The 20,850-nt window shown below is 45.4% G+C and overlaps 1 protein-coding gene across 1 annotated transcript; it reads left to right on the top strand.

Moving 5' to 3' along the window:
- Positions 1 to 1,167: 1,167 nt before the first annotated feature.
- Positions 1,168 to 4,181, top strand: LOC143766537 (uncharacterized). The gene is made up of 2 exons (XM_077254300.1): positions 1,168 to 2,631; positions 2,751 to 4,181. The coding sequence occupies exon 2, from the start codon at positions 3,157 to 3,159 to the stop codon at positions 4,075 to 4,077; it is 921 nt and encodes a 306-aa protein (XP_077110415.1). The 5' UTR covers positions 1,168 to 2,631; positions 2,751 to 3,156; the 3' UTR covers positions 4,078 to 4,181.
- The last annotated feature ends 16,669 nt before the right edge of the window (positions 4,182 to 20,850 follow it).

Consider the following 20,850-nt stretch of genomic DNA (forward strand, 5'->3'; position numbering starts at 1 on the left):
CAAATTTAAACCTCGTTTTATTGGGCCTTACAGGATATTGGAAATCCTTAATCCTGTATCTTTTCGTCTGGATCTTCCTGTGTCGTTTGCTATTCACAATGTATTTCATAGGTCCTTGTTGCGGCGGTACATTGTGCCTGTAGTTCCTTCTGCTGAGCCTCCTGCTCCGGTGTTGTTTGAGGGCGAGCTGGAGTACGTGGTGGAGAAGATCTTGGATTCTCGCCTCTCCAGGCGGAGGCTTCAGTACCTGGTCAAGTGGAAGGGCTATGGTCAGGAGGATAATTCCTGGGTGGTCGCCTCTGATGTTCATGCGGCCGATTTAGTTCGTGCCTTTCATGCCGCTCATCCTGATCGCCCTGGTGGTCGTGGTGAGGGTTCGGTGACCCCTCACTAAGGGGGGGGTACTGTTGTGAATTTGCTTTTTGCTCCCTCTAGTGGTTACTAGTTTTTTGACTCTGGTTTTTCTGTCATTCCTTTTATCCGCACCTGGGTCGTTAGTTAGGGGTGTTGCTATATAAGCTCCCTGGACCTTCAGTTCTATGCCTGGCAACGTAGTTATCAGAGCTAGTCTGCTGTGCTCTTGTCTACTGATCCTGGTTCCAGTTATATCAGCTAAGTCTGCCTTTTGCTTTTTGCTATTTGTTTTGGTTTTGTATTTTTGTCCAGCTTGTTCCAAATCTATATCCTGACCTTTGCTGGAAGCTCTAAGGGGGCTGGTGTTCTCCCCCCCGGACCGTTAGACGGTTCGGGGGTTCTTGAATTTCCAGTGTGGATTTTGATAGGGTTTTTGTTGACCATATAAGTTACCTTTCTTTATTCTGCTATCAGTAAGCGGGCCTCTCTGTGCTAAAGCTGGTTCATTTCTGTGTTTGTCATTTCCTCTTACCTCACCGTCATTATTTGTGGGGGGCTTCTATCCAGCTTTGGGGTCCCCTTCTCTGGAGGTAAGAAAGGTCTTTGTTTTCCTCTACTAGGGGTAGCTAGATTCTCCGGCTGGCGCGTGTCATCTAGAATCAACGTAGGAATGATCCCCGGCTACTTCTAGTGTTGGCGTTAGGAGTAGATATATGGTCAACCCAGTTACCACTGCCCTATGAGCTGGATTTTTGTATTCTGCAGACTTCCACGTTCCTCTGAGACCCTCGCCATTGGGGTCATAACATCAATCTACTCGGATCCTCCTGCTCTATAACATGGTGCCTGAAGATTAGACTGCATTTTCATGGTGACAGGTTTACTTTGTGTTGATTTCTGGTTGGTCAAGAAAACACTTTTGTTTGTTTAAGCCTGTAATATCAACTTTTATTGTGCACTTATCGTTAACCACTACTGATGTTCGCTGATATGCTAATTATGCAGTTTATTATTTAGCCAGTTTGTTGACTTTTAAAGCAGAGAGGGAAAAACTATACAAATAGTTAAAATAATCAAGTAATCCTACTTGATCTTGTCTCCATTCTTACCCTTTATGTAAATACTGAATGAGGGACACTTATTAAGTCTAAACATAGGTTACATGCCTTTGTATAGAGAGACTGAGAGAAACAGCCAGAGAGATTCTGCCAAGACATTCATACATCCCAAAAGGACCAGAGACAAGACGGCAGCCATTTCACATTATGGCTCGATCACGAGTGTCTCGGATCTATCATTCTATAGGAAACAACCTAGGGGTTTTCAGCCTCGGTTGGAAGAATACAGATCTGCTCCATTGACCATCGCTGAACCATGGATAAGTTTGGAGAAGCCAGGTTGTGATCCTCGGATCAACTGACCTTGTATGGACTGTCATCTTCTTATACTTGTTGTTCCCTCCTCTCTGTGTGCGTTCCACAGGTGGAGCAGTCGCCCCTGGAAGATGAAGCCAGGTTTTGATCCTCGGACCAACTGGCCTTGTACCTTGTATGGACTCATTGGACTGTCATCTTCCTACACTTGCTGTTCCTTCGTCTCTGTGTGCGTGCTACAGGTGGAGTAACCAACCCTGGAACATGAAGCCAGGTTGTGAGCCTCGGATTAACTGGTCTTGTATAGGCTGAATAGACTCATCTTCCTACGCTTAGTATATATCAATGGTTAGCACTCAACAAGACAATATGGGTATATGGTGCTAGTGGAAAGGGACCATTGGCCCCATAGATACAAGTTCAATATAGAATCACTGCACTCATACAGTGGAAAAGGTCGCTTTACTCATCACTGTTAATAAATATTCACCTGAAGCATACCTTTTCCATTGCATGAGTGCGGTGATTCTATATTGAACGTGTATCTTCCTACGCTTGTCGTTACCTCCTCTCTGAGTGCGTGTCACAGGTGGGGTAGCAACCTCGGAAGATCTGAAGTCATGGCTGCTATTATCCCGGCGAGTCAGCGGAAGGGTGAGACTCAGGAGTGTCTCTCATCACACACAGTTGTGTGAGCGCAGCCAAAAGTCCATTGTCTAACCATTATTTTTTGTTTTTTTTCAACAGTGCTCAAAGTCAAAACTCGTTGGTGTTCGATGGAGGACGGCTTCAACAAGGACCTGCGTCAAGAGATCCATGTTCCCAATGGTTCTGGAGCAAGGATCCGAAAGTTTAAATACCACCGCATTCTGGCATTTTAAAGACCGGTCCTTGCCCAGAGAACGTAAGTATTTTTTCGGTGTATTAGATTGTTTTGTATTGCCATAACCTGTATGTTTCTATTCAACAGGAGTTGGCGTTTTTTAAGTTTTTGGTATAAATTTTTTTTTCCTTTTTTCACAGCACATGGAGCAGCACCGTTGACCCAGGTTCTGGAGCGGTCCTTCATCAGACAGCCACAGACCTGTCCCAGCCATCCAGCAGCACTGCAGCAAGTCGGCCTGCCACACTAACTGGAGACCAGGAAGCTGGTCCATCAGGTGTTCTCCTTTCCCAGTCCTCTGCCTCTGACCCTTTTTTTTTGGGGCTCCTCCCGGCAGCAGCAGAGGGTATCGGACAGGTCACTCATCCCCGAGTTTTTGCACTTGAGCTCGGTTTTCACGATGGACTCAAGGCTTTGGGTGACCAACTGTATACTGCCATTAGCCATATAAATGCACGTATCCAGGAGGTCACCAAAAGCCTTGACCAAGTAAAAGCCGACCTCCAGAGGCCAGCACATCATTTTTTTAACCAAATTGAGCAGGGCATGTCGGAACACCTTACTCCTGATCTCCAGCTGAGTGTCATGCAGGCCTGCAATGCTGCTTACGTGCAGGCTATGCAGCAGAGTCGGTATATTCAGCAGACAGTGGCGGCATATCCACCTGTGCCTACACTTTCACGCTTTACCTCAATGCCGACCTCTGCTGCATACCACTGTGCGGCCACCTCCATTCCAAGCACTGCCGGACACCACTACAGCACCACCACCCTGCCGAGTGCTGTTGGACAGCCCTCCGCTACCACCATGACAACTGCTGCTCCTGCTTGGACCTCCTCAACTGACACCACCATGCAGCAGCAGGACCCTGGCATGGCCTTCCGTTCCACCACCACCACGATGCAGCAGGACCCAGGCATGGCCTTCCGCTCTATGAGCACTATGGACTCTGATATGGCTGCCCGCTCTACGAGCACAATGGACCCTGGCATGGCCTTCCGCTCTACGAGTACTATGGATTTTGGCATGGCTGCACGCTCTACGAGCACTATGGACTCTGGCATGGCTGCACGCTCTACGAGCACTATGGACTCTGGCATGTCTGCACGCTCTGCAAGCACAGTGCAGCTGGACCCTGACAGGTCACCCACCACGACCATGCCGCTACAAATGAGCCAACCGAGGCTTCCCAGACCACGTAGATCCCAGAAAGGGAAAATGAATAAAAAACTGCGTACTCTCAGTATTCCTCCCCCCTCACCTCCCAGTGTGTCTGTAATGTCAGGTTTGTCTCACCCTTCCAGTGCGTCTCAGGCCTCTTGTGTGTCAAGCCCCATCCCCGAACTACCAGACCCCACTAGTTTAATTGCCCCTTCTCCTGCCACCCCTGCATCGTCCACACTTAGCCAGGCCTCACAGCTACACACCCCCCATTTACGTCACTCTACCCCAAGCAGGCGCAGTTAAATAAATATTTTGGTTGTTATAAAATAAATCCTACTGATTTTTGCCCCCAACTATGTGTGGTTAATTGTGTCTTTCGCCACCGGCAATACACACCGTGCGCCAAATAAAACACTGCGCCGCACAATTTATTTCTTGGTCACCTCATAGCTCCAGTAGTGAGCAAGTACAACACTGCAGCTTTGTGTGTCTTTAGTATAGAGATATGAGGTGGGCCAAAAAATTTATACTTGTATTTTCTCCATAATCTCTTCCTTCTGCTTAGTCGGTGGCTAGTGTTGCAGACTGAAGAGAAAATGGCGGCAATACAATGCAGAACTATACTTAACAGGTCATGTGTCCAAAAACTAATTAGGACACCTGACCTGGTGAGTAGAGAACTGCCTTATACAACCTACATTTTCTCTTCTGTGTATGTAATCTATTTTACACAAAGTGAAGGGACGATGGCGGTCATACAAGGCATATCTATGCTCACCTGGACATGTGTCAGAAACAGTGAATTCATGAGGCTGTTATATGTGCATCATGAATTCACTATTTCTGACACCTGACTTGATGAGTATAGATCTGTTTTGTATTAAACATCCATCGTCTCTTCAGTCTGCGGCGTCTAACAGATACTGCAGAACAGAATCAATGATGTCAACAACCTTACCACTAACAACCTAAGGCTGCCATCACACTAGCAGTATTTGGTCAGTATTTTACATCAGTATTTGTAAGCCAAAACCAGAAGTGGAACAATTAGAGGAAAAGTATAATAGAAACATATTTACTACTATCTGCATTTATCACCCACTCCTGGTTTTGGCTTACAAATACTGATGTAAAATACTGACCAAATACTGCTAGTGTGACGGCAGCCTCGGTTTGTAGAGGAAATACATAGGAGACACGGTCAAGATACCAAAAAATAAAGTTTAATAACAAATATTAGTAACATTTGAAAAAAAAACTGGTACAGACCAAATCCCAACAGGACATTTACACAACATTGTCCTGCCATGACAGACGTCCAACATCAGAATTTAAAAAGGCTGCAAATTGGTCCCGCATGTGGCCAACTTCAGTAGTTGACTGCAGCGGGTGATGCTGGTAATCTGGCAATGGGTTTCCAACTGGTTCATCCAGTTCAATGTTGGGTCGCTCCTTAGCCATTATGTAGTTGTGGAGAACCACACAGGCTTTGACCACCTCATCGACTGTCTCCATTTTTAGATTAATGGCTGTTGCAAGAATGCGCCATTTTGAGACTAGAATCCCTAAGGTAAACTCTACTGTTCTTCGGGCACTGGTCAGTCTGTAGTTAAAGATCCTTTTAGTGTGGCTCAAGTCCCGACTGGAATATGGCTTCAGTAGGTTTTCACACATCTGAAAGGCCTCATCCCCAACCATAACAAATGGCATTGGTGGACCTTGAGTGTTGAGGAGAGGTCGTGGCCATGGAAAATTAAAATTTTTGCCATAAACACGGCGCCCCATGTCCGAGTTCTTGAAAGTCTGGGAATCATTGCCACGGCCAAAAGCTCCAATGTCCATGGCGAATAAGCGACAGTCCGCATCTGCTATTGCCATGAGCACAACAGAAAAATAATTTTTATAGTTAAAGGGAACCTGTCACCCCCAAAATCGATGGTGAGGTAAGCTCACCGTCATCAGTGGCTTATCTACAGCATTCTGTAATGCTGTAGATAAGCCCCCGATGTTACCTGAAAGAGGAGAAAAAGAGGTTATAATATACTCACCCAGGGGCGGTCCTGCTGCGGTCCGGTCAAATGGGTGTCTCAGGTCCGCTCCGGCGCCTCCTATCTTCATTCCATGATGTCCTTTTCTGGTCTCCGCGGCTCCGGCGTACTTTGTCTGCCCTGTTGAGGGCAGAGCAAAGTACTGCAGTGCGCAGGCGCCGGGCCTCTCTGACCTTACCGGCACCTGCGCACTGCAGTACTTTGCCCTCAACAGGGCAGACAAAGTACGCCTGCGCTGGAGCAGCGGCATGAAGATGGGAGGCGCTGTACCAGACCTGAGAGGCCCATCGGAGCGGGACCGCCTCTGGGTGAGTATAATCTAACATCTTTTTCTCTTCTTTCAAGTAACATCGGCGGCTTATCTACAGCATTACAGAATGCTGTAGATAAGCCCCTGATGACGGTGGGCTTAGCTCACCATCAATTTTGGGGATGACAGGTTCGCTTTAAAGTACTCCGATCCTGTGCTGGCTGGTTTGATAATGCGGATGTGCTTTCCATCCACCGCTCCCAAACAGTTGGGCAAGTCACACACACTCCAGAATTTTTCAGCAATTTCAATCCACATGTCCAAGGTGGGTAGGGGAATAAACTCATCCCGGAGAACATTCCACAAAGCCCGGCAGGTGTCTGCAACTATTCCGGACAGGGTGGAAATTCCAAGCCGGTGTTGGAAGTGGAGTGATGATAAACTCTCTCCGGTTGCCAGAAATCTGCAATAAAATAAATGAAAAAAAAACTTAACAATCAATTCATTTATGGTGTTGTTCTGCTAAAGACATAAAGGAAAATACAAAGAATACATGTCAGAACAATCAAAATTAGGACCGGCATATGTTTAGAATTGCTACGTACCTTAATGTAACCAGCAGACGTTCCTCTAGTGGAATCGCTCTACGGGGCTGGGTGTCCTGTCTCCGGAGGGCTCCTTGGACACAAGCAAGCAAATCCCGGAAAGAGTCTTGCGACATCCTTGTATATTCCGGGAATTTGTCCGGGTTGGCATTAAGCTCGCCATATAACGTGTGATAGGCTCCACGGCTCTCACGTAGTTCGATAATGAGTTGTCGCCAAAAACGCCTACGCCGTGTCCTCCATCTTTCGCGATTTCTATGTTGCTCCCAAGCAAATTCACAGGCAAGAAACAGCTTGATGCTTACATCCAGGTTGAAATAAAAGCTCTCCATGGTAAGATCCATCATGACACAGGATACAGTAGCACACTGTTAAGATTTCAGCAGTCCTAGGGTCTATACATAGATATCCCATAATACACGCCCTCTGTAGTCCCATTGGCGGTGTCTGGTTATCTAGGTTTTTCTCCTGTAAAATTTTCCGCCATGCGCACAAAAAACGCAAACGCATGAAAAAACGCATGATAAAGCGTGAAAACGCAGCGTTTTATTAACCGCATGCGTTCCTGCATGCATCTAAAAAACGCATTTGTACGTGTTTCTATGTGTTTTTTCCTGCACTTGCGGATGCAGATTAAAGGCGGATTCGAACGCAAATGTGAAACTAGCCTTACCTGCATGCAACCTTCGAACGTCTCATGATCCCCTTCTCTACTCCCCTCTCATCTCTTCCTCCCACAACTGCATCCAAAACTTCTCCCATGCTTTCCCCATACTCTGGAACTCTCTACCCCAACACATCAGGCTCTAGACTACCATGGAAACCTTCAAAAGGAACCTGAAGACTCATCTCTTCCGACAAGCCTACAGCCTGCAGTGATCCTTAGTCTGGTGAACCGCCGCACAACCAGCTCTACACTTTCCTAGTTTATCCTCACCCATCCTCTGCAGACTGTGAGCCCTCGCAGACAGGGTCCTCTCCTCCTTTACTTGCGTGTGCCTTGTTTTACTCAAGTTTATTGTACTTGTCTATATTTGCCCCGTTCACATGTAAAGCACCATGGAATAAATGGCGCTATAAAAATGTATAATAATAAGTGGTCGAAAACTACTTTTGAGGCACAATATACCACCTTATTTTTTGTATATTGTCACGGCTCCACACCGCTGCCACCAATATGTCACGGATTCACACCGTGTCTGTCAACAGTATATCACGATCAGGGTGACCTTTGCCAGCCCACGGCTATCACATGTGCAGGGGACTTTTCTTAGTTATCCCTCCAATGTGATCAAAACACAAACAAGGGTATTAACCTCAATTTACCACAGGGGCTTATTTTAGTTATCCCACTGCTCTGCAGTATAACACGAACTGCAGGGATTTATGTATATCCAGCTTTACAGTTCTGCTTGAAAACTTGCAGCTCTCTGGCACCCCCTCTACCCTCAGGTCAGATTAGGTACTGCACCAAGGGTAATTAGTCGCCAGAAAGGCTGCCTGCTATGTACTGGCTATTGGACACACTGCAGAGAGGCAATATAACTACTCACACTCAGGCAGGAACAATAATCAATGTTGAAGTCGCTACAACGACTCCCAAAGGCACAGAACAAGGTATGCTGCCACCAGCTTTGTTTAACGGGTCCGAAGCTAACCCAAAACAGTAGCGTAATTCCCTTCAGAAGACTTAGGGTACGTTTTAGAGCAGGAGAACGAAACTAGTAATTTAAATATTTTACTCCATAAAAGAACAGGCAGTGTTTATAAAAAGGTATATAAAGATGTTACAATATGAGACAAAGTATGTATGTACAAAGCAATTATAAAATAACATGGAATAAAGAAGATAAAACTCACATGTGCTCAGATCATCTCAGGCAAAACCATGCTGGTAGGCGGAGCCCCAAATGTCCCAGTGCATCAGGAGGTCTGGATAGGAACAGCTCCTCAGGCAAAAACTAAAGGCTGGGTTAAGTGCAGAGACTTATACTTGGTCGGCTGTGACATCACTAAAAAGGCTGGTTTCCCTGGACCCTCCCCATTCCTCAGACTACAACTTTTAACAGCAATTCTTTCAATTCTCCTATATTCGCTCGAGAACATGTCAGAATCATAACACACACCTCATCCATCTTGTATTAAAATTGGCTTTCTATTGGTACCAAATTCATCCTAGTTGCTCCAAGTGGTTCCGGAGAAATCCATACTTCTTACTTGTTGCGTTTAGCTGCTAGTGGTTACAGTGGCTGACAGATCTACCGATGGAAGTTAGCAATATACAGTACAGACCAAAAGTTTGGACACACCTCATTTAAAGATTTTTCTGTATTTTCATGACTATGAACATTGTAAATTCACACTGAAGGAATCAAAACTAAGAATTAACATGTGTGGAATTCTATACTTAATGAAAAAGTGTGAAGCAACTGAAAATATGTCTTATATTCTAGGTTCTTCAAAGTAGCCACCTTTTGCTTTGATGACGGCTTTGCACACTCTTGGCATTCTCTTGATGAGCTTCAAGAGGTAGTCACTGGAAATGGTCTTCCAACAATCTTGAAGGAGTTCCCAGAGATGCTTAGCACTTGTTGGCCCTTTTGCCTTCACTCTACGGTCCAGCTCACCCCAAACCATCTCGATTGGGTCAAGGTCTGGTGTAGAACCCCATCACTCTCCTTCTTGGTCAAATAGCCCTTACACAGCCTGGAGGTGTGCTTGGGGTCATTGTCCTGTTGAAAAAATAAATGATGGTCCAACTAAACGCAAACCGGATGGAATAGCATGCCGCTGCAAGATGCTGTGGTAGCCATGCTGGTTCAGAAAGCCTTCAATTTTGAATAAATCCACAACAGTGTCACCAGCAAAGCACCCCCACACCATTACACCTCCTCCTCCATGCTTCACGGTGGGATCCAGGCATGTTGAGTCCATCCATTCACCTTTTCTGCGTCGCATAAAGACACGGTGGTTGGAACCAAAGATCTCAAATTTGGACTCATCAGACCAAAGCACAGATTTACACTGGTCTAATGTGCATTCCTTGTGTTCTTTAGCCCAAACAAGTCTCTTCTGCTTGTTGCCTGTCCATAGCAGTGGTTTCCTAGCAGCTATTTTACCATGAAGGCCTGCTGCACAAAGTCTCCTCTTAACAGTTGTTGTAGAGATGTGTCTGCTGCTAGAACTCTGTGTGGCATTGACCTGGTCTCTAATCTGAGCTGCTGCTAACCTGCGATTTCTGAGGCTGGTGACTCGGATAAACTTATCCTCAGAAGCAGAGGTGACTCTTGGTCTTCCTTTCCGGGGGCGGTCCTCATGTGAGCCAGTTTCTTTGTAGCGCTTGATGGTTTTTGCAACTGCACTTGGGGACACTTTCAAAGTTTTCCCAATTTTTCAGACTGACTGATCTTCATTTCTTAACGTAATGATGGCCACTCATTTTTCTTTACTTAGCTGTTTTTTCTTGCCATAATACAAATTCTAACAGTCTATTCAGTAGGTCTATCAGCTGTGTATCCACCAGTCTTCTGCTCAACACAACTGATGTGTTGTGAATTCTGTTGTGGGTTCTGCTCTTAGGCTCCCTCCGGTGGTTATAAGTGGTAGTGCTGCTGTTTGTCCTTCACAACAGTCATCAGCTGCTTCCACTTTGGACGGGGCTATTTAGTCTGGCTCCTTCCTTTATTGAGTGCCAGTTGTCCATTGTTTTCTAGGGATCCACATCTCTGCTTGGTTTCTCCTTCTGGATTGTCCAAATCATCAAAGATAAGTCCTGGCTCTGTTTTTGCAGTCCACATGCGGTGGACTTAATAGTTCTGTGAATTGCTATGTTTTTTCTTGTCCAGCTTTGTCTGTGTTAAGATGTACTCAGCCAAGTTGGAAGCTCTGGAGTCACAGAGTTACCCTCCATGCCCTTAGTTAGGTGTGGAGATTTTTTTATTCTCTGTGGTGGATTTTGTAGTATTTTTTATACTGACCGCACAGTACTCTTTCCTGTCTTTTCTTTCTAGGTAGCGTGGCCTCCTTTGCTAAATTCTGTTTTCAGTCTGCGTTTGTAATTTCCCTCTCCTCTCACAGTCAATATTTGTGGGGGGCTGCCTTTCCTTTGGGAATTTTCTCTGAGGCAAGATAGTATTCCTGTTTCTTCCTTTAGGTGTAATTAGTCCTCCGGCCGTGACGAGGTGTCTAGGGAGTGACAGGAACATCCCACGGCTACTTCTAGTTGATGTGTTAAGTTCAGGGTCTGCGGTCAGTATAGAGGCCACCTACTCCAGAGCTCATCCATGCTGCTCCTAGGCCACCAGTTTATAACAGTACAACTGGCCAACAATGAGTTAACCGCATCTCAAAAGAAGGGAAAGAAAGTGCTGAGCCATTTTTTTTTCTGTACTCTGTTGTGTTTTTTTTCCCACTTCACTTCTGGGTGGCTCAGGAGTTAGGCGTTGACATGGATGTTCAGGGACTTGCTTCTCGGGTGGATCAACTTGCTGCTAGAGTACAGGGTATTTCTGATTATATCGTGCAGACTCCTGTTTTGGAGCCTAGAATTCCTACCCCCGATCTGTTCTTCGGGGACAGGTCCAAATTTTTGAGCTTTAAAAATATCTGTAAACTGTTTTTTGCTCTTAAGCCCCGTTCCTCTGGTGATCCCATCCTGCAGGTAAAAATTGTCATTTCTCTGTTGCGTGGTGACCCGCAGGATTGGGCATTTTCCCTGGAATCTGGGAATCCAGGAATCCGGCCTTGCTTAATGTAGACACCTTTTTTCAGGCGCTTGGGTTATTGTATGATGAACCTACAGTGGGGCAAAAAAAGTATTTAGTCATTCAGCAATAGTGCAAGTTCCACCACTTAAAAAGATGGGAGGCGTCTGTAATTTACATCATAGGTAGACCTCAACTATGGGAGACAAACTGAGAAAAAAAAATCCAGAAAATCACATTGTCTGTTTTTTTATCATTTTATTTGCATATTATGGTGGAAAATAAGTATTTGGTCAGAAACAAACAATCAAGATTTCTGGCTCTCACAGACTTGTAACTTCTTCTTTAAGAGTCTCCTCTTTCCTCCTCTCATTACCTGTAGTAATGGCACCTGTTTAAACTTGTTATCAGTATAAAAAGACACCTGTGCACACCCTCAAACAGTCTGACTCCAAACTCCACTATGGTGAAGACCAAAGAGCTGTCAAAGGACACCAGAAACAAAATTGTAGCCCTGCACCAGGCTGGGAAGACTGAATCTGCAATAGCCAACCAGCTTGGAGTGAAGAAATCAACAGTGGGAGCAATAATTAGAAAATGGAAGACATTCAAGACCACTGATAATCTCCCTCGATCTGGGGCTCCACGCAAAATCCCACCCCGTGGGGTCAGAATGATCACAAGAACGCTGAGCAAAAATCCCAGAACCACGCGGGGGGACCTAGTGAATGAACTGCAGAGAGCTGGGACCGATGTAACAAGGCCTACCATAAGTAACACACTACACCACCATGGACTCAGATCCTGCAGTGCCAGACGTGTCCCACTGCTTGAGCCAGTACATGTCCGGGCCCGTCTGAAGTTTGCTAGAGAGCATTTGGATGATCCAGAGGAGTTTTGGGAGAATGTCCTATGGTCTGATGAAACCAAACTGGAACTGTTTGGTAGAAACACAACTTGTCGTGTTTGGAGGAAAAAGAATACTGAGTTGCATCCATCAAACACCATACCTACTGTAAAGCATGGTGGTGGAAACATCATGCTTTGGGGCTGTTTCTCTGCAAAGGGGCCAGGACGACTGATCCGGGTACATGAATGAATGGGGCCATGTATCGTGAGATTTTGAGTGCAAACCTCCTTCCATCAGCAAGGGCATTGAAGATGAAACGTGGCTGGGTCTTTCAACATGACAATGATCCAAAGCACACCGCCAGGGCAACGAAGGAGTGGCTTCGTAAGAAGCATTTCAAGGTCCTGGAGTGGCCTAGCCAGTCTCCAGATCTCAACCCTATAGAAAACCTTTGGAGGGAGTTGAAAGTCCGTGTTGCCAAGCGAAAAGCCAAAAACATCACTGCTCTAGAGGAGATCTGCATGGAGGAATGGGCCAACATACCAACAACAGTGTGTGGCAACCTTGTGAAGACTTACAGAAAACTTTTGACCTCTGTCATTGCCAACAAAGGATATATTACAAAGTATTGAGATGAAATTTTGTTTCTGACCAAATACTTATTTTCCACCATAATATGCAAATAAAATGATAAAAAAACAGACAATGTGATTTTCTGGATTTTTTTTTCTCAGTTTGTCTCCCATAGTTGAGGTCTACCTATGATGTAAATTACAGACGCCTCTCATCTTTTTAAGTGGTGGAACTTGCACTATTGCTGAATGACTAAATACTTTTTTGCCCCACTGTAACTCTGTAGAGCATGCTGAGAAAACACTTTTGGCCCTGTGTCAGGGTCAAGAAGCGGCAGAGTCATATTGCCAGAAATTCAGAAAATGGTCTGTGCTTACTAAGTGGAATGAGGATGCTTTGGCGGCAATTTTCAGAAAGGGTCTTTCTGAATCTGTTAAAGATGTTATGGTGGGGTTCCCCACGCCTGCAGGTCTGAGTGATTCTATGTCTCTGGCCATTCAAATTGATCGGCGCTTGCGTGAGCGCAGAGTTGTGCACACTATTTCGTTGTCTTCCGAGCGGAGTCCTGAGCCTATGCAGTGTGATAGGATTGTGTCTAGAGCGGAACGCCAAGGATTCAGACGTCAGAATAGGTTGTGCTTTTACTGCGGCAATTCTGCTCATGTTATTTCTGATTGCCCTAAGCGTGCCAAGAGAATCGCTAATTCCGTTACTATCAGTACTGTACAACCTAAATTTCTGTTATCTGTGACCCTGATCTGCTCATTATCGTCATTCTCTGTCATGGCATTTGTGGATTCAGGCGCCGCTTTAAATTTAATGGACTTAGAATTTGCCAGACGTTGTGGTTTTTCCTTACAGCCTTTGCGGAGTCCTATCCCTTTGAGGGGGATTGATGCTACACCATTGGCTAAAAATAAACCTCAGTTTTGGACACAGTTAACTATGTGCATGGCGCCAGCCCATCAGGAAGATTGTCGCTTCCTGGTGTTACATAATTTGCATGATGCTGTTGTGCTGGGGTTTCCATGGTTACAGGTACATAATCCGGTGTTGGATTGGAAATCTATGTCTGTGACTAGTTGGGGTTGTCAGGGGGTTCACGATGATGTTCCTCTGATGTCAATTTCCTCCTCCCCCTCTTCTGAAATTCCTGAGTTTCTGTCAGATTTCCAGGATGTTTTTGATGAGCCCAAGTCCAGTTCCCTTCCACCGCATAGGGACTGTGATTGTGCTATTGATTTGATTCCAGGCTGTAAGTTTCCTAAGGGCCGACTTTTCAACCTGTCTGTGCCTGAACATGCCGCCATGCGGAGCTATGTAAGGGAGTCTTTGGAGAAGGGGCATATTCGGCCATCTTCTTCTCCATTAGGAGCAGGTTTTTTTTTTTGTTGCCAAGAAGGATGGCTCCTTGAGACCCTGTATTGATTATCGCCTCTTGAATAAGATCACGGTCAAATTCCAATACCCTTTGCCTTTGCTTTCTGATTTGTTTGCCAGAATTAAGGGGGCTAGTTGGTTTACTAAGATTGACCTTCGAGGGGCATATAATCTGGTTCGTATTAAGCAGGGTGACGAATGGAAAACTGCGTTTAATACGCCCGAGGGCCATTTTGAGTATCTTGTGATGCCATTCGGACTCTCTAATGCCCCATCTGTGTTTCAGTCCTTCATGCATGATATTTTTCGGAATTATCTTGATAAATTCATGATTGTATATTTGGATGATATTTTGATTTTTTCAGATGATTGGGAGTCTCATGTGAAACAAGTTAGGATGGTATTTCAGGTCCTTCGTGACAATGCCTTGTTTGTGAAGGGGTCTAAGTGCCTCTTTGGTGTACAGAAGGTTTCTTTTTTGGGCTTCATTTTTTCTCCATCATCTATAGAAATGGATCCGGCTAAGGTTCAGGCCATTCATGATTGGATCCAGCCCACATCCGTGAAGAGCCTTCAGAAATTTTTGGGCTTTGCTAATTTTTATCGCCGTTTCATTGCCAACTTCTCCAGTGTGGTTAAACCCCTGACCGATTTGACGAGGAAGGGCGCTGATGTAGCTAATTGGTCCTCTGAGGCCGTTTCTGCCTTTCAGGAGCTTAAGCGCCGATTTACTTCTGCCTCTGTGTTGCGTCAGCTGGATGTTTCTCTTCCTTTTCAGGTTGAGGTTGCCGCTTCTGAGATTGGGGCAGGGGCCGTTTTGTCTCAGAGGAATTCTGATGGTTCCTTGATGAAACCGTGTGCCTTCTTTTCTCTAAAGTTTTCGCCTGCGGAACGCAATTATGATGTCGGCAATCGTGAGTTGTTGGCTATGAAGTGGGCATTTGAGGAGTGGCGACATTGGCTTGAGGGGGCCAAGCACCGTATTGTGGTCTTGACCGATCATAAGAATCTGATTTACCTCGAGTCTGCCAAACGGCTGAATCCTAGACAGGCCCGATGGTCCCTGTTTTTCTCCCGTTTTGATTTTGTTGTCTCGTATCTTCCAGGTTCTAAGAATGTTAAGGCTGATGCCCTCTCTAGGAGTTTCTTGCCTGATTCCCCTGGGATTCTTGAGCCGGTTGGTATTCTTAAGGAGGGGGTGATTCTTTCTGCCATCTCCCCTGATTTGCGACGGGCTCTTCAGGAGTTTCAGGCTGATAAACCTGATCGCTGTCCAGCGGGGAAACTGTTTGTTACTGACAGATGGACTAGTAAAGTGATTTCTGAGGTTCACTGTTCTGTGTTGGCTGGCCATCCTGGGATTTTTGGTACCAGAGATTTGGTTAGTAGGTCCTTTTGGTGGCCTTCTTTGTCACGGGATATGCGTTCTTTTGTGCAGTCCTGTGGGACTTGTGCGTGGGCCAAATCTTGCTGCTCCCGCGCCAGTGGGTTGCTTTTGCCTTTGCCGGTCCCTGAGAGGCCTTGGACGCATATTTCTATAGATTTTATTTCAGATCTTCCGGTTTCCCAGAGGATGTCGGTTATCTGGGTGGTTTGTGACCGGTTTTCTAAGATGGTTCATTTGGTGCCGTTGCCTAAGTTGCCTTCCTCTTCTGCTTTGGTTCTGTTGTTTTTTCAGCATGTGGTTCGTTTGCATGGTATTCCGGAGAATATTGTGTCCGACAGAGGTTCCCAGTTTGTTTCTAGGTTTTGGCGGTCCTTTTGTGCTAAGCTGGGCATTGATTTGTCTTTTTCTTCCGCATTTCATCCTCAGACAAATGGCCAAACCGAGCGAACTAACCAGACTTTGGAGACATATTTGAGATGCTTTGTGTCTGCCGATCAGGATGATTGGGTGGCTTTCTTGCCATTGGCCGAGTTTGCCCTTAATAATCGGGCTAGTTCTGCTACCTTGGTTTCACCCTTCTTTTGTAATTCTGGGTTTCATCCTCGTTTTTCTTCAGGGCAGGTTGAGTCTTCTGATTGTCCTGGGGTGGACTCTGTGGTTGACAGGTTGCAGCAGATTTGGGCTCATGTTGTGGACAATTTGGTGTTGTCTCAGGAGGAGGCTCAGCGTTTTGCCAACCGTCGTCGGCGTGTGGGTTCGGGTTGGGGATTTGGTCTGGTTGTCTTCTCGTCATGTTCCTATGAAGGTTTCTTCCCCGAAGTTCAAGCCTCGGTTAATTGGTCCTTATAGGATTTCTGAGATTATCAATCCAGTGTCTTTTCGTTTGGCCCTTCCAGCCTCTTTTTCCATCCATAATGTTTTTCATAGATCTTTGTTGCGGAAATATGTGGTGCCCGTGGTTCCCTCTGTTGATCCTCCTGCCCCGGTGTTGATTGATGGGGAGTTGGAGTATGTTGTGGAGAAGATCTTGGATTCTCGTTTTTCTAGACGGAGGCTTCAGTATCTTGTCAAGTGGAAGGGTTATGGCCAGGAGGATAATTCTTGGGTTGTTGCCTCCGATGTTCATGCTGACGATTTGGTTCGTGCCTTCCATTTGGCTCGTCCGGATCGGCCTGGGGGCTCTGGTGAGGGTTCGGTGACCCCTCCTCAAGGGGGGGGTACTGTTGTGAATTCTGTTGTGGGTTCTGCTCTTAGGCTCCCTCCGGTGGTTATAAGTTGTAGTGCTGCTGTTTGTCCTTCACAACAGTCATCAGCTGCTTCCACTTTAGACGGGGCTATTTAGTCTGGCTCCTTCCTTTATTGAGTGCCAGTTGTCCATTGTTTTCTAGGGATCCACATCTCTGCTTGGTTTCTCCTTCTGGATTGTCCAAATCATCAAAGATAAGTCCTGGCTCTGTTTTTGCAGTCCACATGCGGTGGACTTAATAGTTCTGTGAATTGCTATGTTTTTTCTTGTCCAGCTTTGTCTGTGTTAAGATTTACTCAGCCAAGTTGGAAGCTCTGGAGTCACAGAGTTACCCTCCATGCCTTTAGTTAGGTGTGGAGATTTTTGTATTCTCTGTGGTGGATTTTGTAGTATTTTTTATACTGATCGCACAGTACTCTTTCCTGTCTTTTCTTTCTAGGTAGCGTGGCCTCCTTTGCCAAATTCTGTTTTCAGTCTGCGTTTGTAATTTCCCTCTCCTCTCACAGTCAATATTTGTGGGGGGCTGCCTTTCCTTTGGGAATTTTCTCTGAGGCAAGATAGTATTCCTGTTTCTTCCTTTAGGTGTAATTAGTCCTCCGGCCGTGACGAGGTGTCTAGGGAGTGACAGGAACATCCCACGGCTACTTCTAGTTGATGTGTTAAGTTCAGGGTCTGCGGTCAGTATAGAGGCCACCTACTCCAGAGCTCGTCCATGCTGCTCCTAGGCCATCAGTTCATAACACTGATGGTCCCAACCCCATTTATAAGGCAAGAAATCCCACTTATTAAACCTAACAGTGCACACCTGTGAAGTGAAAACCATTCCCGGTGACTACCTCTTGAAGCTCATCAAGAGAATGCCAAGAGTGTGCAAAGCAGTCATCAAAGCAAAAGGTGGCTGCTTTGAAAAACCTAGAATATAAGACATATTTTCAGTTGTTTCACACTTTTTTGTTAAATATATAATTCCACATGTGTTAAATCATAGATTTGATGCCTTCAGTGTGATTTTACAATTTTCATAGTCATGAAAATACAGAAAAATCTTTGAATGAGAAGGTGTGTCCAAACTTTTGGTCTGTACTGTATACTTATTAATTTTGTAGCCCAAATCGGTGACCCAATATCTTACTATAAGGGCTGTCCCACACGTCCAGATAATTCCGGCACCGTAAAAAATCGGTACCGGAGTTATCCGTGTCCGTGTGCCCGTGAGCTCACGTAGGCCACACGTGCGGCACACGTGTGCCGCCCGTGTGCCAAGTGGGTACCACACAGAGCGTGTGGTACCCACGCGTGTGGTACACTGCATCGTGCTGAAGCCGCGATTCATATCTTCTGTGCAGCAGCGTTTGCTGCATAGAAGATATGAATAATAGTGTTTAAAAGAAAGATCTATCTGTCCGCCGCCCTCCCACCCCCTGTGCGCCCCCCCGCTGTTCTGAAAATACTCACCCGCGTCCCTTGTTGGCTGTCGATGCTTCCTGGTCTGACCGCGCCTTCTACTGTATGCGGTCACGTGGGGCCGCTCATTTACAGTCATGAATAGGCAGCTCCACCCCTATGGGAGGTGGAGCCACCTATTCATGACTCTAATCGGCGGCCCCACGTGCCCGCATACAGTAGAAGGGCCGGCCAGCACAGAACACTGCGGGGGAGTATTTTCAGAACAGCGGGGGGGCGCACAGGGGGTGGGAGGGCGGCGGACAGATAGATCTTTCTTTTAAACACTATTATTCATATCTTCTATGCAGCAAATGCTGCTGCAGAGAAGATATGAATGGCGGCTTCAGCACCATGTGGGGGGGACAGCGCTTACTGTAGCGCTGTCTCCTGCACGCCACACGGACTGCACACGGAGAAGGTCCGTGTGTTGTCCGTGTTTTACACGGACCCATTGACTTTAATGGGTCCGTGTAATACGTGCGCTCCCACGAACACTGACATGTCTCCGTGTTTGGCACACGGAGACACGGTCCGCAAAAAATCAATGACATCTGCACAGATGCATTGATTTTAATGGGTCTACGTGTGTCAGTGTCTCCGGTACGTGAGGAAACTGTCACCTCACGTACCGGAGCCACTGACGTGTGAAACCGGCCTAAGAGAACAAAGAACCGCATGTCTTGAGAGGGATATCAGACCAGTTTCAGCTGGAGGGAGATTTGTGCCTCTACAAGCGCAATAAACATTCCTGGCTTACGGGCAGGGCAGAGCATTGAGAAGAATAGCTTCACACACACACATAGAAGCAAAGAGAGAAGAAGGGGTCAGAGCCCACATCTTGCAGGATAACAAGGAAAATGAAAAATCCTACTACATTTTATACATTATCCTGACATGTATCCCCTCATGTTTCTCTTGGGTACAAAAAATGAATTGAAGTGACCAAAAAATTCATATAAAATATAGAAATTTTTATTAATTCATTCAGAAATTAAAAAAAAAAATCAGGAACAAAGATAATTGGAAAAATGGAGGCTACTCTACAAATGTCCACATCATATTATTTTTATGGCAAAAAGACATTAAATATTGTCCGCAATTGATAATTTAACAAAATTCTGTAGATGTATTTATTTGAGACCACTTGGTCTATCTTTGCACCTTATAGAAATGCCTTTTGCACTTTATGATGGGGTGCCGGGCACTGGTGGTCATAGTTATCATCCTAGTGCTACCGTGTGGTATTTATTTTTAATATGAGATGTTGTTATTAATAAAATAATCATTTTTGTATCCATAATACTCCCATCTTCTCTGATTTTCTTCCCAGTATATGGAGTTGGTTACTCTTTTTCCTTTGAGGATATGGCATTGCACCACTTTGTGTATAGTCTTTGGATAATGTGGTTATCTGGTATTTATAAACTGATATTAACTGTGTCTTTCACAGTATTTCCAGGTCATCTATGGACTATAGGGCACTATAGGAGACTCTATATGGTGTGCCCAAATAAATCAAACTGTTAAGGATGATGCTAATGGGGGTGTTGGTGGGGCGAATAATGATCTTCAGGAGACTATGGTTCGGTTTAAAGAACTGCTACGAAAGAGGATGAGAGTATGGTGGAACCATGCTTTTCTAGAAAAGTATCTAGAGGAGAGATTGATCCCCCGTGACCAATTTTGGATGAGGGAGTTAAAATACAATGGGAGGAGTACTCTAATACTTGCTCCAGGGCCCACTTGGAACTTCTAAAAGAATTGGACTCAAAAACACTTTGTGAAATAGAGATTGAAATTGAATCTTTACAGCTTGTCTTGAAGAAAGATATGACTGCAGACACTTTAAAAAATTTTAATGATGACATGGATGTGGACCTGCAGAAATGGGTAAATGAAATACAGACTACTAAAGCTAAAAAGTCCAAGAGAGACGTGAATGATAAATTGAGCGGCAATATGTATAAATTGTGTGGGCCTGGTGATAGGTCCCATCCACGTAATAGACCATTCTCTTACTCACGCTGAAGATCCACTTCAAGAAAGTCACATATGTGATGATGATGATGCATGAGGGATCCACCTCCTATCAGAATCATACTTCCAGTGAACCCACCAACTCTGCCCCAGCTGCCAGAGGGGTAGTAACCTGACAAACTGCCAAACAGAAGGGCTCTTCAGGAGGCAGACCCGTATCTGGACCCCACGGCAGTCTACAGGTATACACTTGTCATCTTGTGAATTTACAAATACTCAATTGGGTGTTCTTGAGAGGGGCCTGACCTTCTCCCCACTAACTCCTTTGATTATTTTCTAGCATTAAAGGACTTGCACCTATATTCGCGGAAGCTCATCTTTAGGAAATTACATCATAAAGAAACATCTACACATGAGCCATTAACTGAGATTGAAAGGGAGGTGTTACAGAATCTTCAGGACCTCCTTGATGAACAATCTACATCTCATCAAGGTAGGTTCCCCTCATCTATCATGCCCAGATCTACGAGGTTTCCCCCCTTGCATTATGCCCTGCCGTTGAAATTTTTACTAAGCTTGTGTCTGAGGATTTAAAAAAACTGACTCCCAGA

Source organism: Ranitomeya variabilis, chromosome 4 (genome assembly GCF_051348905.1).
Source record: "Ranitomeya variabilis isolate aRanVar5 chromosome 4, aRanVar5.hap1, whole genome shotgun sequence".
Taxonomy (NCBI): Eukaryota; Metazoa; Chordata; class Amphibia; order Anura; family Dendrobatidae; genus Ranitomeya; species Ranitomeya variabilis.